Source organism: Apaloderma vittatum, unplaced genomic scaffold, assembly GCF_000703405.1.
Source record: "Apaloderma vittatum isolate BGI_N311 unplaced genomic scaffold, ASM70340v1 scaffold20007, whole genome shotgun sequence".
NCBI classification, from domain to species: Eukaryota; Metazoa; Chordata; class Aves; order Trogoniformes; family Trogonidae; genus Apaloderma; species Apaloderma vittatum.
The window spans coordinates 28,089-43,616 of NW_009725908.1; the positions used below are offsets into that span (position 1 = coordinate 28,089).

At 37.9% G+C, this 15,528-nt stretch overlaps 1 protein-coding gene across 1 annotated transcript in view; it reads left to right on the forward strand.

Moving 5' to 3' along the window:
* The window catches only part of KPNA3 (karyopherin alpha 3 (importin alpha 4)), a 31,862-nt gene that overhangs the window by 9,180 nt on the left and 7,154 nt on the right, over window positions 1-15,528 (forward strand). Inside the window, exons 2-11 of the mRNA XM_009873100.1 lie at window positions 3,797-3,886; window positions 4,099-4,128; window positions 4,214-4,266; window positions 4,354-4,449; window positions 5,772-5,857; window positions 8,787-8,873; window positions 9,266-9,435; window positions 10,584-10,628; window positions 13,147-13,278; window positions 14,390-14,518. Coding sequence (XP_009871402.1) covers window positions 3,797-3,886; window positions 4,099-4,128; window positions 4,214-4,266; window positions 4,354-4,449; window positions 5,772-5,857; window positions 8,787-8,873; window positions 9,266-9,435; window positions 10,584-10,628; window positions 13,147-13,278; window positions 14,390-14,518 — 918 coding nt within the window. The remainder of the gene's footprint in view (window positions 1-3,796; window positions 3,887-4,098; window positions 4,129-4,213; window positions 4,267-4,353; window positions 4,450-5,771; window positions 5,858-8,786; window positions 8,874-9,265; window positions 9,436-10,583; window positions 10,629-13,146; window positions 13,279-14,389; window positions 14,519-15,528) is intronic.

Consider the following 15,528-nt stretch of genomic DNA (forward strand, 5'->3'; position numbering starts at 1 on the left):
CTGTTCTGTGAGGATGTTCTTCATTCACCCACAGTGGGACTCTAGCTTGTTGCAACTGTATTCTCTGTATTGTATTGGGGGCTGGACTTGGTGACCTGTAGAAGTCCCAAACCATTCTAGGATTCATTGCTGTATCACAGCCCCTGCCATACTGGTGTTTCAGGGTGTTTGAAAGAGGATCTCAGGATACATCTTCGTTCTTGTTTTCTGGAGTAATTGGATGCCATAGCCCTTATGTTACGCTCTAGTAGGGGCGCAACCCTGACAGACACTGATCACTCAGAATAATTTAATTGTATATGTCGAAGAGAGGTGCACATCTGTAGAGGGATACACGTTGGGTACCATAAATGCACAGTTGTTGCAGCGTGACTTTGCTTTTTAAATTAAAAAACTTCCAGATCTTTCCAAGCTAGAAAATGCATGATGTGGTTTCAGCTGTTTCTTTTGGGAGGAAAAATAGCGAGGATAGAAGTAATGCACATGATAGATGGGGCCCATATATATGGCCCTTGGACGTATTTAAAAGCCATCTAGATAGGGTGCTCAGGGACATGGTTTAGAAGTGGACCTGGTAGAGTTAGATGATGGTTGGACTTGATGATCTTGAAGGTCTTTTCTAACCATTATGATTCAATGTGACTGTCTAATATTATTTCCATTTTAATAATGTGATTTTTGTTCTGAGTGGATGCTATTTAATGTCAACACAGTTGAGAAGACTTTGGTATTATTTAAGTTTACACTTAAAATAGCAGTGAAGTAATATGACTTTGAAAGGCTCTTGCATACCCTCTGCACTTTGGAGGGATTTCAGCTGAAGCTCTCTGAGGTGCATCCATTCTGTTCTGGTGTAGATGCTTTTGTGGGGAGCAGTGTGAAACAGTGGTGTACCTGTTTTGCTCCCCAAATACAGGCACAATTCCTTAAGGTCAGAGGTTTCAGTGGTGGGGAATCTGCTAATACAGTGGCGTGAAACAATGAAATGGGAGAATCCACTGTATGAGCTCTTAAAAGGCTTTGTCTTTTTTCACTAACAGAAGAAATCTGAAAATCACAAATTAATTAATGTGACATTTCCTAACTAGAATTTTCTTTTTGTTAAGTTCAGTAGAAATAATTTATTTGCTGAATTCCTGAGGATCTGCAAGAAGGCTCTCTCTGAAATGCTTCTTAACAGAAATTCAGAAGTAAAGATCACGTCTTTATTGCAGGATGTTGCAAAACTTGTAGTTTGAGCACCTCTGATACTGAATCATGTGTTTGAAAAGCGAGTAGATGTCACCAGGTGAATCAGTGGGGATAGCAGTTCTTACATTAAGCATATTTTAGACAAACCTTGCAAAGCTCTTCCCTTGAATTTTCTGAGCATGAGATGTAGAAAGTCCAGCCCAGTATTTTGGACGGAGCAGGATCAGAAAGCCCTGCCTTGTGCCACAGTAGGTTGCAGCTAATGACAAGGAAATTTTACCCTTCCCAGTAAATGATTTCACATGAAATGTATAACTTGCTCCAGCAGACAGTTGGTGAGGGTTCTGTGCTAAGACCCTAATTCCTTCAGACTGCACCTTATCTGAAGAAAGGGAGTGTCTGCTGGGCTAATGTGTGCCACCCTCAGAGCTAAATGTATCTCCCTGTACGCTCATGCATGCGTAGACTCGATCTGTGGTGATGCCTCTGGGTAGGAAGGTAACAGTTGACTGAAGACATCAGGACCTTCCTCTAGCATCAGCCCCTTCTCCCAGTATTGTCTTGTTTTACCACAGCGGCACCGCTGGTCCCGTTGGAGCCGCTCATCCCAGGCAATAGGGAGCTGCTTCCGCGAGTGGACGTGTCCAGTAGCTGTGCACGGGGAAGAGGAGCTGGCAGAATCACAGAGAGTGACTCTGGAAACCGGGTCCAGTCCCTGCAGTCGCTAAAGTACAGGCTGTGGTTTAGACAGGAGGAAAAGAGATGGTACCTGTGCGAAGCCACATCGCCTGGGGTTGAATGATGTTTGCTCTTTCATTAAACCGACTGTGCCAAGGGGTTTAGGTCTTTACGGTGAATCCGTCTGTCAGTGCGTGCCTGCCTGATGCAGTTTGTCTGCCTAATGCTGGTGTCTCAGCGTTTGACTGCCTGCTCATTTCCATCTCCCTTCTCTCCAAAAACACTTGATAACGAAATACTTCCAGTGCTTGCCCATATGGATGCGCTCCGAGCATGCTGCCACTACTGTACAGCTCTGGAGCGGAAGCTCTAGCGAACCTGCACGATCTTGTGCGCTCTTTGAGGATTTGATGAAAGTTAAACTATGCCAAGTTTGTGGAATGTTGTCTCCTGCATTAAAGGGTTATTCAGTTCTGGTGCTTGTTTATTTGTTTAGCGTTCTCTTATCTTATAAAAAAAATTATAAATCTTAATATATAGCTTGGGAGATTTTCAAACTGAGGCTGAAAAAGTTGTTTTAAATTCTTTTTTAAGTGTCTAATAAGTGAGCAGGTCCCAGTCACTTTTGACCTAAGATTGTGGGGGGGTGTTTTAACATGTGATGAAATAAAATACTGGCGACTAGTTCGAAAGATTATTCTGTTTGGAGGCTTTTAATTATTTTTTATGTATTATAACAAAGGCATGATGTAATACATTCTCGATAGCCTGTACTGTTTGGCTGTCAGATAATTGTTTGGAAACTCAAAAGCCTGCCTTTCCTTGCTAATATAAGGGATTTGGTTTTGGTGTTACAGCTGTTCGTTACATGTTTTCAAAGTTGTGCTTCGTTAGAGATGCCCTTATAAAAATCCCCACCAAACCACAAAGGATGTTCAGATATACATGTCTCATCATCATCTTCCATTGCCCTTTCTATCTTTGATCATACCGCTAAACATACCAAACAAAAGATGAAGTCTAAAATTTAGAAAAGACTGCTTTGTACCTTTGCAATAATACTTCTGATATATTTTAAAATTGTAAAAAAGTGCATTTGGATACAGTTAATGATTGATGATTTTATTCCTTTCTTTTTAAATTAGGGCATTAGGTCTTCAAATATTCTAATTAATTCCAATTTAATTCTGTTAAATGGGTACGTTACCACTGTAAAGGTAATATTTTTCTTCTTTGGTAATTCCTTAAAGGAGTTAAGGCTGGAGGGTGTTTTATCAGAAGTTAGACAAACACTGGAAGTGAGTCAGTGTACATGGAGCACACTGGTTTACACACAAGATGAAAATATACGTAACCAGAGAACGTTGAAGTAGATTGAGGTGAAAAACTGTCTTACGCTGTGTCAGGGAAGGTTGAGGTTGGATCTCAGGAAGTTTCCTCACGGAGAGGATGCTCAGGCTCTGCCCAGGGAAGTGGTGGAGTCACCGTCCCTGGAGGTGTTTAAGGAGAGGCTGGATGTGGCACTTAGTGCCATGGTCTGGCTGATGTGATGGTGTTGGGTCATCAGCTGGACTTGATCATCTCAGAGGTCTTTGCCAGCCTCAACAGTTCTGTGATTCTGAGAAATAATATCTGTTATGTGTGGGTAAATGTTTGTCATCCAGGTCTATGTGTATTGCAAATGTCTGTTAGAAAATTGATCCCCAAACTGTAGGTTTTAATTCATTCAGATGCCATGGATTGTCTGTGATTTGCAAGCTGCTAGAATCCTAGGGCTGGAATGCTGCACCTTCTATTTGAAGTTACAAATGCTTTTAAAAAGAGCTATCTTATCTAAACTCTTTTTTTTGTCTTTTAAGGGACCATTATATCATTACCCTGTAGTAACAAGCATTAAGTGTTTTGATTTTTCATCATTCCTTTACAGAACAAAAGAGATGAACATCTTTTGAAAAAAAGAAATGTTCCTCAAGAAGAAAGTTTAGAAGATTCTGATGTTGATGCTGACTTCAAAGCAGTAAGTTCCTTGATTCTGGAATTATTTTTAAAACTTTGGTGGTGTCTCAAAACAATGTATTCTGTTTTTACTTTAACACTGGAAGTTTTGCAGTTATTTGAAAGCAAAATTATGAACTTACATGCTGTTAAAATCAGTTTGATTGTATTAAATGTTTAAAAAGAATGTAATTTAGCAACAAAATTACTAACCATTTTTTTTTCCTTTTCAAGCAAAATGTAACACTAGAAGCTATACTGCAGGTATGTTACATTAAACTATATTTTTTAGTTATTAGAAATGCATGTTCTTATTATTTTAGTTTTTAATGTGTTTTTTTTTTTCCAGAATGCCACAAGTGACAACCCAGTGATCCAACTGAGTGCTGTCCAGGCTGCAAGGTAAAAATAAATAAAGGCATAGTAATATTTCCCACTCATTTTTCCCAATGAAAGTTTCTTATTTTACTTCTATGTTTAATCTCACAGAAAACTCCTATCCAGCGACAGAAATCCACCTATTGATGACTTAATAAAATCAGGAATTTTACCAATTCTGGTTAAATGCCTAGAAAGGGATGATAAGTAAGTATACTTTTAAAAATGTTCACCTTTAATGAAAATCTGCATCTCATTATTTCAAATGAAACTGAGAATTCATAGCACCATATAATCTGACACAGTGGATCACATTCTACAATACTAAACCATAAGTTCTCCAGGAGTATTTATTTTACTACTGAAATGTCATTTTATTTTTATCACTTGCAGCTAATGGAGAAAATAGTACTAAATTTCTTTCTTTTTTTAATATTTCAGACTTTTTTCGTTAACTATGTTTAAGAAACCTGTCTCAGACTTATTGTGTGTATTTGTGTGAAGGCAGAGAATGTGCCTAGTTGCTAACAGGGCTTTTCTGTTTGCCAGAATACACTCGTTTTCTTTTTCGTTAAGGTTATTCGCTTGAGTTTCTAGCTTCTTTTGTTCTCACTGCAAGGTGGATTTCCTTCTGGCTCTGTGCTGCTCCCTCATGTGATAGTACAACAGAGCGAGTATGTGCTCTGATTCTTTGTTGGAAAACAAAAGGAGGTAGAGAGCACTGAGCATGTAGTTGCAAGAATTTCATGACATGTAAGAAAAATGCCATGTTCCGCAGTCCGTGAGCCCCTTATGCCAATAGATGGGGATTAACACATTTGAACTAAATGTTTTAGCCTATCTTTAGTCTAAGGCAGCTATAGATATATTTACAATAGCTCCACTTTCAGGGTTGTTACTGCAGCTACGAGGGGTAGAAACTTCAAAAATGCAAATTGGCATTTTGGATATAATTTGGTGGTTGCAAAGCCATGCAGCATGAGAAGCTTTCTTTCTAGCTTGTTTAGCAAAGCAGTTGCTTAGAAGGCAGCTGGCAACAACGTTCAACTCAGGATAACATTTTAAAATGGAATGTGAAGGCCTGTCTGCTCTGGAAGTAGATGGTTTGCTCCTGTGAAAATTCTTTTAATTTGAATATTCTGTCTAGTTTTTGTATGATTTACCTTTGTAAATGTTTAATAAGCCTTTCAAAACTGAGCTCAACATTTTCTTAAGCACTCCTTTTAATTATGGTCACCATACAATATTTAGTAGAGGTAAACTCTGCAAGACTTCGTATAACAGATTGCTAAAGCTGTTGTTCATGTTATACATGGTTTACAAAAGGTCATAGAATGTAAAAATCTTTTTACTCTTATAGCTTTTCCTCTGAAATGTCCAGGCTTAGAGGGTTTTATTTTTAAACTTTTAGCCCAGTGCCACTGTGGAGGTGTAGTGTGTCTCAGAGTAGATATAGGTAATAATACTGAAATGAACTGTAAGCTGCAGATCATGTTTCAACTTATTACTATAAAATTATTTCATTACAGTCCTTCGTTACAATTTGAAGCTGCATGGGCATTGACTAACATAGCATCAGGCACTTCTGCACAGACTCAAGCTGTTGTACAGTCTAGTAAGTATTGCAAGTAATTTTTGGGGGAGTAGTGGATGTTGTGGGTACAAGGGAAAGGAGGATATTTGGATAGCAAATGCCATTTGTTATCAAAACTATTCAAATAATAAATGCATGTCTGTTGTCTTTCTCAAAAAAAAAAAATCTACATTTTCTCTTAAACGCTAATCTGTTACTATTGATTAATATTAAGGATCCCAGACCTGATTTTCTTGTAAAGAAGATAGAAAATGACAGATGATGCAATGAGTATGACAAAAAATGTTAGTCCATTTCTAATTCTTGGGTTGATTTCTGAAACCATGTACTGTTAATTCCCTTATGGCCGAAGCTTATGTTAGAAAGTAATTCTTTCTATCTCAAAGGTATGTTCCCAAATCTTATTAAAGTTATTAAATACATATAGGTATGTAAGGTTGTCCATTTAAATATGAACTTAAGAAAATTGCCATCTTTTCCTTGACTGTGATGAGTATCTCTTGTACACACTGAGTTTGTTGTGCTGCCTTTCTTTCTTGTGTTACCAGCCAGTGACACTTCCATTAGGAAAAGATAGGAAATAAATTATTACTGTGGATAAACTATTCAAATTAATTTTTCAGGATTATATATATAGCTTCTGTGTATCAGCACGCTTATCGTAAAACAATCACCTTTATGATAAATACAACAATTTGTTATTAAACAGGAGACTGTAGATAAGAAAAGAAATAATAAATTGTCTTGGCTTATTCATATTCAGTGTTTTTATATCGGAAAATGGTGACTTGGTTGTTGGATTTCTTTTTGTAAGTGTGTGAATCTGCCTTTCAAATGACAATATTGTTTTGTACGTTTTAATAGCTAATGAAATATCTCACTAATTGTTAGATTCTCTAAAGATATTGGAGCAGTAGAATAAGAATGCTTATCAAAATAAGGTTTGGATAAAAATCCAAAGCCTAAAAAATAAATAAATCAGTATCTTGAATTTATTACAAAAACTCGTGATGTGATTTGGGGCCCTCTGTTTTTAGGTCTCTTCTCTAGTGTCCAAATATCTTTGAAAATCTATTCCCAGGGTTTTTTTGTCCTTCCCAATTTGTTCATTGATTAGTCATTGTTTTCCTCCTTTTTCAAGTCCCACAATGTTACCATATTTGAATAAATGAATCTAATGAAAAGACTGTTTATACTATTAGCTTTGCAGAAAAAAATCCTGTAAAAGATGGAAATTAAAAGTGCGCTGAAAATATTTACCGCACAGCCAAAAGAATTGCCGTTACCTGAATAATTACTGGAAGTTTGGGCTGGGATATGTATTTCCCAAAATCTGTTTAGCTAAAGCTTGAAAAGAAGAAAATGTGATAAAATTACTTTAAAGAAGCAAAAACACATTTTCCAAGCTTTCTTCCTGAAGAGCAGATGGAATGAGTTCAGCCTGAAAGTCTTGTTGCTTTGGCTGGGAGGCGTCTAAGGGCAAACAGCCTCCCAGCTCTGCTCCCTTTAGAAAAGGGATGGTTTGAGGAGGCAAAGCCAATAGACCATTGCCGCTATGGAAGAGGCTGATGCAGCCTAAATACAAAAGAAGACCCTCCTGCAATCGAGAGGGACACATGGTGTTTGGAAGACCCAGCAAAAGGGGAGTAGTATTATGTACACAGAATAGATCCTGGCAGGAGCCGATTTGAAGTAATTAATTTTTCTGAGAGCAGTGGATCAGATAACTCAGCAGCTTATGCTTTCTCTGACTGTCCTTGTGCCTGAGTGCTGATACAAAATAAATGAAAGCATACCAGGGTTGCAATCTAATGTAAACTACGTACTTGACCCTCCTCTTTGAAATATGTTGAATACACATTTGGCTGAAGTGTAATCTCAGGAATCATAGAGAAGGAAGCTAGAATATTCCACTTGAGCTAATGGAAGTGGGATGATTGTTACAATAACAGAGAAAGTGTTCTTAAGCAACAATATGTTGCTGTCCCTCCTAAGCTGTCACAGCCAATTGCTTAATTACTTATCTCGGGGGGAAAAGGAATTTTAGGTTGTCTTTTCTTCTTCAATCTCTCCTTAAGGTAAATACATCAGGGGATTTGGGCTCATTACCACATTTACAGTATCAACAGAATATGGATTCATAGTTGTTCACAAATTGTGTTGCACATTTTTTTAAAAATTTCTGAAGGTAGTTCTGCAAGAAAAAATATTCTTTCCTTCATTGGCATAAAAATTCATCTATTTCACTTTGCTTAGAAAGACTTTAGGATGAGTAAGATCATACATAGATTAAAAAAATGGCTACAAGAATTGCTGTCGTTCAAACAGTATGGGTTCTCTGAAGGGAAGCAGTGCATGGGAGGAGTGGAGGGATGGTTTCTTAGCTCTATTAAATGTGTTTAATTCAGCAGAGACTGATATCTGAAATCAGTACCACTTCCTTAATCTGGTGTGTTGCCTGCGTTATATAAGAGCAAACTAAAACGTGTCTTAGGACTGGCAGATGGATGTAAATCTTCACTGCATATGGAAACTAACTATAGCCACCTCTTGGGAGGAAGCTAGTTTCTTAACGTCAAGATCTGAAGCACGTTTGCACGAGTAGGCATGTCGTTCTGCTAGGTACATGTTGTGATCCTGGGTGACTGGAAATTCTGAATTACCAGGGCATGAAACATAGCACCTACATACCTGAGGCTCTTGCATATCACTTTGAGAAATACGGGGAAGCATTTAGGTGTGGGGAGCATTGTTGTTTAATAGTTACTTTTTCTCAAGTCTATTTTTTAACTCTAGACACATGTAGAAACATTTAACTGAGATTTTGTATGCTGTTCATAATAGAAACATGTATAAGGCGTTGTAGAGAAAGTGTTTCATATTAATCAATAAAAGTATTGTGCACATACCACCCTCCAGTAACAACAGATGTGATCATTGCATTCTGCAGATGCAGTACCCCTCTTCTTGAGACTACTTCATTCACCACACCAGAATGTTTGTGAGCAAGCTGTCTGGGCTCTCGGAAATATTATAGGTAACTCTTGTTGTTATAACGATTGGAATTCAGGGAGCGTTTCACTTTAGAATTTGACTTTTTGAACATTGGCATTATCATACGAGACTATGTTTCCTCTAAATTCTGTGGTTTACTGTAGTTTTTCAAGTGGCCAGAATTACATATGCACATCCTATTTTTTCTGAAGAATAGTACCATTTGCTACACGAAATATTAACAGGATAAATCTTATGTCTTGTAAAATATACATACATATTTTTACGTGTGTATATTTAATTGAACAGGACCTTTTAGAAGTAGACTATTGGTGAGGAAACATAGAATTTCAATATCCCAACATGTCATTGCATACATTTCAAGATTTTCCATTTTTAATGTAATTTCTTTTACAACAATTTTCATTTCTGTAGGTGATGGTCCTCAGTGTAGAGATTATGTCATATCACTGGGAGTTGTCAAACCTCTTCTGTCCTTCATCAATCCCTCCATTCCCATCACCTTCCTTCGGAACGTCACATGGGTCATTGTAAATCTCTGCAGGAATAAGGACCCCCCACCGCCTATGGAGACAGTTCAGGAGGTAAATAAAGAATTATGAGACAGATAACTTTTTATACTCTGGGCTAGAGGCCAAACGTTTTGCAGTTACAACTTACAATACTGTGAATTACAACTTACAATACTGTGAATTACAATTTACAATACTGTGAATTGATGCATGTATTTTGCCACTGTCTTGTGCCACTTACCAGTTCTTAAATGAAGGAATTTGACCAATTTGATGCTTCATACTAAGACTGTAATAAAGGTATATGTAACATCTGAAACTGAGTAAAGACTGAGGAGCCCTCTATTAAAGCAGACACAACCAAAAATTAACACACTGGAAGGTGTTAACATACTCAGCGTTCCATGTTTTTATCAAAAAAAGGCTATGAACGTGATTCTGTGTATAGAACTATTCAAATGTTTTGGTGTTTTAGTAAATGGAAATTAAACTAGTGAATGTAATGTCTTTTGAGTTTTGACTAGCTGCGAACGTGCAGCCCATGTCCTGTCCCCACTTGAGAAGCATCTGAAAATGAGCAAATGTGGTGTTGGTAGAATAGACGTAGCTAGTGAAGTAAAGCTATTTGACTAGCACTATGGTTGCAATATACATTAAATTATTAAAATTCCAGTGTGCAAATACGGTTTTTGAAGGCAGGTGTAGCAAATAAACTTTAATGAAATTTTAAAAATGAAGGAGAGAGCAGGGAAACTGTTACAAGTAATACTTTACCAAATAAACCCCCCTGTTCTAAGAAATCTTATCATGGCTCAGTTTATTTTCTCCATACATGAATACAAAAGTAAAATTTTACATTAATCCAAGAGGGTTTTATATACTGATATTAGGCTAATGTTTTTTATTGTGTGGTAACAAAGTGTTCAAAATAGCAGGGAGGTGTCTTTTCTCTGTTCTTTGCTTGTTTCCACTCCAACCACAGTCTGCTTGCTCTGTGTCTTTGAAATACAGTACTGTGTTGTAGTTTTACAAATTCTAAATATTACATATAAATAAATGCAATTTTTTGTACATACTTTGAGGGACTGACGAGCTGCTGGGAAGTGTCTGAATGCAGTATGCTAATGCAGGCTCAAGCTAAGCTTTGTGCCTGTGGTACTTGGATTCATGATTGTCAGTCAATTTTATTCTACTGTAGTAACCGATGAACTTCTTTTCAGATTTTGCCAGCATTGTGTGTTCTCATTTACCATACAGATATAAACGTAAGTAATTTCTGAAGTTTTAGATACTCAAATTCTTTGTTTCCTCTAGAGAAAAAATACTGCAAGATTGTGTTTAAGTGGCAAACCTAGTTTTGTGTGTTAATTTATGTATAAATAAGTAGTAAATGCACAATTAAATATGAAGACTAATATAATTGTAATCAGAGTATGGAAGAGAAAAGTGCAAATACCTTTCCTAAAAGGCTTGAGGTTTTTTATCCTTTACATTAGACACTACCTTTAAAAAATCCTGTCTTGTGGAACTGAGCATAGAAATTTAAAGTGCCAGCTTTTCCATCAGCTTCCCAATTTATAATTTTACATGGGTGATATATAATGCATGTGTAGAAGAAAAATCTATATAGTTCTAAGTGTCAGTCCAATAAAATATTGAGATCATACGGATATATTTGACTTCTGTATCCTGTTGGGTGCCTGACCGCAACCTGTTTAAGGAAATAACATACAAAAACATACTTAAATAAACAGCAATAAACTATTGTTTCGTGGCACCTTTGACAACTTTTCTTCAGGTTTTTAATACTAAACGCTTTAGTGCTTCCCTCATTCCTGATCCATGGGTTTACATAGATTTTCTGAGTCAAGCCCTAGAGGGATGGACTTACCTTCTGAATTCTTATATTGAGACTTCAGAAACAAAGACCTGTGTAACCGAGGGATGCTGAGCTGCTCTTCTCCTCCTGTCAGGGCTTTGTAAAGTCTTTTACTCGCTGTAGTGATCCTTCAATTTAGGGAAGCAGGAATTGAACCCTTGTGGTGGGTCTGGGGCTAGAGCATAAGGCTGGTGGGTCTGTCTTTCGTTACTTCCACGCAGTGGTAGTGGTGTTTCTGCTGCTCTTTTAATGGTGAAGTGAGCCTGGCTCCACAAAATATTTGCAAACAGTTTAATCTGGGATTTTGCCAGGGTTTTCCCAGTGGAATGTGAGTGGGAGACAGCACATGGTGACTTTCCAATTCGTAATTTGGACAAACCTGAATGGAAATTCATAGCAAAACTAAACGTACTTCTAACGTATAGGGTTTTTTCCCCGAACAAATTTGAAAGCTTTTGCAAGCCATGATTGTCTGAGAGCTTCTTGAAGCAGATGCGAGACTAAGTGATGCCAGGTTTTGACCGATCTCAATTAGGGTGCCCGTCTTTCTGATCCTGAGAGTCAGGTGCTAGTTTGGAGGTACCAGTCTGGTCCCAGCCTTTCTGTACTGGAGCAGCAAACCTGTCTTTGGAGATGAGTCAGTGATGCAGGTAGGTCAGCCAACAGTCCCGTAAGCGCTTCTGGCGGCTGCTGCTCTTGTCACCAACAGGGCTGCAGGGCAGCAAACTAGTGAGGCACCATCTCTCACTGCTTCTGCTGCGATACTGGCTCCACTGCAGCACATTCTGCTGTCCCCGTGGCATTAGCAGGTGAGGGCAGCAGCAGGCTGCAGCAAGAAAGCGTTTACGTCTGTGCTGTCCGGTCCTTGGAGCTGGGGGGTAGCAGCCTGTGGGTTGGGACTTCAAACGTCCTTCCTGCATTTCAGTGCTGTAGGATTTAGCTGTCTTAAGAGCTGGGAATTTTAGATGGGTATCTGGTTTAAAAGTAGAGTGGATTTAGGTACCTCAACAGATGATGTCCTTGGCGGGGTCCAGATTTCTCTTCCTCTGGTTCATATCATCTCAAAGCAATGTGGCATCTCTCTGCTGGCCTTGTTTCTGCTTCAGAATCCACCTTTTAATGACTGTAACTTTGTACCTTTCTTTTTTTGAGGGCTCTCAAATCAACCTTATTGAGTCATCAGTGACTTAGTCTATATTTTCTTCAAGATACTGAGATTTCCCTGCATGATAGTAATTTCTCTGTGGGATTTTGCTGTGCTTGAGCAGTTGCCATTTTACAGTAGTTGCTAGTCCTTTACTTGATCCAAGAGCCTCTGTCCTTTGCTCTGGGTTTTAATCTTAGCATGAAGGCAGAAAAAGGCATACATCCAGAATAGTTTGCAGTTTCACTTCAGAACTGTGCTATGGATCAGAAATGCTGAGATGTAAATGAATGGATTAGAGACTAAGGGAACTTGCTTTTTGTGTATTCAGAAGAGCACAGTAACAAACTCTAGCAGTGCTAGGAGGCTGGGCTGATGTTTTCTTCAGAAAGTTCCTAGCACAGCTACTTGTTTGAGCTGGTTGTCTTATCTTTGAAATAGAAATCAAGTCCAACAGTTTACCTTTGTGAGATGATGTGTGTCATCACTTCATGCACCAAAATGTGGTATTTAATTTAAAAAAACGAAAAAATTGAGAGAGGCCACAGAACAAGTGGCCCCAGTTTTCATAGTTGTACATAATAATCTAACATTTTACTAATTAGGTCTCATCATAATCACGTTTGAGTTTTTCTTGTAACTAAATTGCATGCTTTTCTTTCTTACACCCAGACATGTAGAATGTGATCATTAAATTAAGCCTCTGTTGTATTTGAATTTTGTTGTTCAGTGTGTAAACTGCCTTCTTTCCAATTTGTAGATTCTTGTGGACACTGTTTGGGCTTTGTCCTACTTAACAGACGGTGGAAACGAGCAGATACAAATGGTGATTGATTCAGGAGTTGTACCTTTTCTAGTTCCCCTTCTGAGTCATCAGGAGGTTAAAGTTCAAGTAAGTCTGGTTCAGTTGCCATGGAGTAGTACTTTGTAAGCTATTCTCTAAAAGATGTGCTTTAGAGTATTTAGTATTGGAATACTGGGATGAGCATTTATAGCTACATTGGTTGCAGGTAAAACTGAAAAAAAGAATGTTACCATTCAAATGAAAAAGAACTCGAACAAAAACGGTTCAGACACAGTTTTAAGTAAACTCTCTGGTTAAACATTAACTTCCATTGTGTGATTACCAGGGGTGCCTTCCTTTTGTAGTCCTAAAATATTGAATGACAAAAGATCTTAGTTTTCCAGAATTCTTTGTATGCTCCCTTTTCTGTGGTCACATACATGGTTGTGCTTATTCTGTGGAAATCAATCAGTATTTTGGGACCTTTTGAATGTTGAAATGTTTGCTGATGCCGAGTCCTTTCAGTAAAGTGAATTTCTAATTAGCTACAACAGGTGGTTTAGCTGAGCTTGTTTGATTAATTTCAAAGACAAAGGGAAACTGAAAGTTAGTTAACATGTGCTTGGTTTTTATAAACCAACAATGTTAATTGGGAGGTTTTTTATGTATCAGTGCATTTGTTGTGTTTGCTTAGATGTACTTTGGATGAGATTGGCTGTCTTGAAATTTGTCAGACCAGTTCACTTGGTGAAAAAGTCTCTCCACTATTCTATCATTTGTAAAACATTTACTGAAAGTCAACTGAGAGCCACTAAGAAGAAAATTAGTCATTTTTTTTTTTAATTCTGTAGAGGAAAGCTGAGCACAGAAGCACAACTGTAGCAGACACAGAGCCTAGAAACAGTTAATGAAATTGTAACTCAGATCAGACACACGATGAATTAACTCTTATATTGTTTTAATATTCCTTTACTTTCTAGTCTTTACAGTTTTTGAATTGAGCTGCAGTGCATCTCTTGAGTAAAATGCTGCACTGTTTGTTTCTGTTTTGATGAAACAGTACCCGTTTTTAGGATGTAGCTTAGAGGATGAAGTGCTAAACTGTGTTTTGCAAAGTGTTTTTTGTTAAGAGACATCTTAAAATGATCTTTGTTTTAGCCTAAGTAACAGCAATGTCTTTAACATGCGATTTTTTTTCCTTCCTGCTTTGGATATTCAGACAGCAGCACTGAGAGCAGTAGGCAACATAGTAACTGGTACTGATGAACAGACACAAGTTGTTCTCAATTGTGATGTTTTGTCTTATTTCCCAAACCTCCTGACGCATCCAAAAGAGAAGATAAACAAGGTATGATTTGTTTCTTCCTGACTTTTTGTTTAGGAAATAAAACTGTAGTCTGTAGAATATTACAGAAGAATTTCTTACAGCATTTATTTCCAGTATGTGAGCGATTTTGTATAAAGACACGGCCTTTGAGGCTGGTGCTTAATTAGGGTTAAGGCCAAAGAGCCATAGTGAGGATCTGTGCGTTGGTGTTGATGCCTGGTGGTTTTTGCGAAGATGGATGGGTTTTGCTTTGGAGGAGTGTGGTGCTTTTTTTTATTTTTTCTTTATTTGCGAAGCGATAAAGTGGCTAAGACTGATCCTTTTTCCACTTCACCTTTTAAAGTGGAGTTTGTTCTCTTCACTATCGTCACCTTCAAGAGTGTCCTTTTCTGAAAACTGTCCCTGCATTTTTCTCCTTCCTTTTGGCAGAGATGACTTTGCTGCTGCAAGGACTGGGTGGGAGAAGTTTGATGTAAGAAGGCAATGAGTGCCCTCTTTTCCAGAGCTGTATTGCACATTATTTGCATTTTTTTAAAAGTCATTGTGCCATCTTCACTGCAAAGATGGGGCTGGCTGAGGAGGAGGCTTTTTTATTTAGCTTATGTGAGTCCCACACTTAGTGTACCATTGAGGGAAAATCTATTTGTGAGGAATCCCCATTTCTTTAGGCCCTGTCAACTGTGAAGAGCTCTGAAGAAGTTATCTTTGGTAATTCAAACTGCGGTGATTTATTTCTTCCTGCCCTTCTAGCTTTCACAGAAGAATGATGAAGGGCTCTTCTTGAGTGCCAAGAAGGGAATTATTTTTGTATGAGGAGAGCCTGGAAATGTTTTAAGTGTATGTTCTGAGGACTAAATACAAATGAAAACAAGATACGTATCCCTAAAAAATGGAACCTATTGTGTTGTTTTTTTCCTGCAGTACTTCGTAACTGGCTGCTTGCCCCATATGTTTGTCTTTTACTTAAGATTAGAGCCTTTTTACGATGTTCTGGATTGCCTTGACAAGTATCTCCCTTTGTAAGCAGGAAT